Genomic DNA, 1,283 nt, shown 5'->3' with positions numbered 1-1,283 from the left:
TTATCTGGAATGGTTCCTGCTACTTATTTATCCACTAAAGAAAACTCAAGTGCTTAGACTGGCATTCTAGTCCCTCCCTGACTTGTGCTCTGTCATTCCAGGAATATTTTCCACTCCCCGCAGACTCCACCTGGTGCACATGGGCCAGCCCCCTCTCCCAGACAGGCTCTGCATTCTGCTGCTCTGAGCCTCAGCACATTCCCTTCTCTCTGCTGTGTACCACCCCCTGCTTCTCATCTTCCCTGATTCAATCCTCCCCTACCGCAAGTCCCAGCTCCTCCATGATGCCCGCAATCAGAAGGCCTTGCTCCCTCTTCTAATTCCTAGACTGCCTTATGGGTACCTCTCCCAGGACACGACCACTTCCTTCCCAGCTGTAGGCCCAGGTGTATATGTGACCCTTCCCTACAAGGGTCAGTGCTTCTGAGAATATGGGGCACCCCTTGTTCGTCCTCTCATCCAGCATGCACCTCAGTGCCAGGATTCTAATGGATAAATGTTTCCAGAGGCTTCTAAGGGGGAAGCTAAATGTCTTGTTCTTTCCTAGTAGCTTTCCTTCTTGTGTTTATTTTTGGCTAGATGTTTTTATGCCTCCAATTCTGATTTGCTCCTTAAACCAGCTCGATGAGTTAGGACGGACGTTGATCCTCATCCCTATGGTACATCAAGAGAAACTGAGATCTAGAGGGTTTAGGTGACTTATTTAAGATTACTCACTTAGAAAGTGGCAAACCCCACCTGGAATCCAGGTCCAGCCTTTTGCTTCTGATGCATTCTGATTTCTTCTCCATGTCCAGCAGGGCACCCGTCCTCGCCACCTGTGGTGGACACCGTGCATGGCAAAGTACTGGGGAAGTTCATCAGCTTAGAAGGATTTGCACAGCCTGTGGCCGTTTTCCTGGGAATCCCTTTTGCCAAGCCCCCTGTTGGACCCCTGAGGTTTACTCCACCGCAGCCTGCAGAGCCATGGAGCTTCGTGAAGAATGCCACCTCTTACCCTCCTATGTAAGCCAGGGGTGGCTGTGGCATGTGTCCATAGGGATGTTCACCTCAAAGTGAGGCAGGAAGGAGTCAAGGCAGTCCCCTGATGAGTTGATCCTTTGCTCTGGAATCCTTAAGATCATTGTAGATCCTTAAGAACATTCCAGAAGTCTCACAGCATTCTGGAGTCCATTATTTAACACATGTTTATTGAGCACTCACTGTGTGCCAGGCATGTGTCTGGTTTCTTGGGATCCATTAGTGAATAAAGCAAAGATCCCTAGATTCATGGAGTATACATT

General features: G+C 49.2%; 1 protein-coding gene across 1 annotated transcript in view; it reads left to right on the top strand.

Moving 5' to 3' along the window:
* Positions 1-327: 327 nt before the first annotated feature.
* Positions 328-1,283, top strand: part of LOC105502140 (liver carboxylesterase 1-like) — a gene marked incomplete at both ends in the record, with an annotated part of 64,082 nt that continues 63,126 nt past the window's right edge. Inside the window, 2 exons of the mRNA XM_011928515.1 lie at positions 328-413; positions 801-1,005. Of these exons, the coding sequence (XP_011783905.1) occupies positions 328-413; positions 801-1,005 (291 nt within the window). The remainder of the gene's footprint in view (positions 414-800; positions 1,006-1,283) is intronic.

The sequence above is a fragment of the Colobus angolensis genome, unplaced genomic scaffold, assembly GCF_000951035.1.
Source record: "Colobus angolensis palliatus isolate OR3802 unplaced genomic scaffold, Cang.pa_1.0 Scaffold770, whole genome shotgun sequence".
NCBI classification, from domain to species: Eukaryota; Metazoa; Chordata; class Mammalia; order Primates; family Cercopithecidae; genus Colobus; species Colobus angolensis.
Note: the sequence above shows the minus strand (reverse complement) of the source record. Positions and strands in the feature narration are given on the sequence as shown.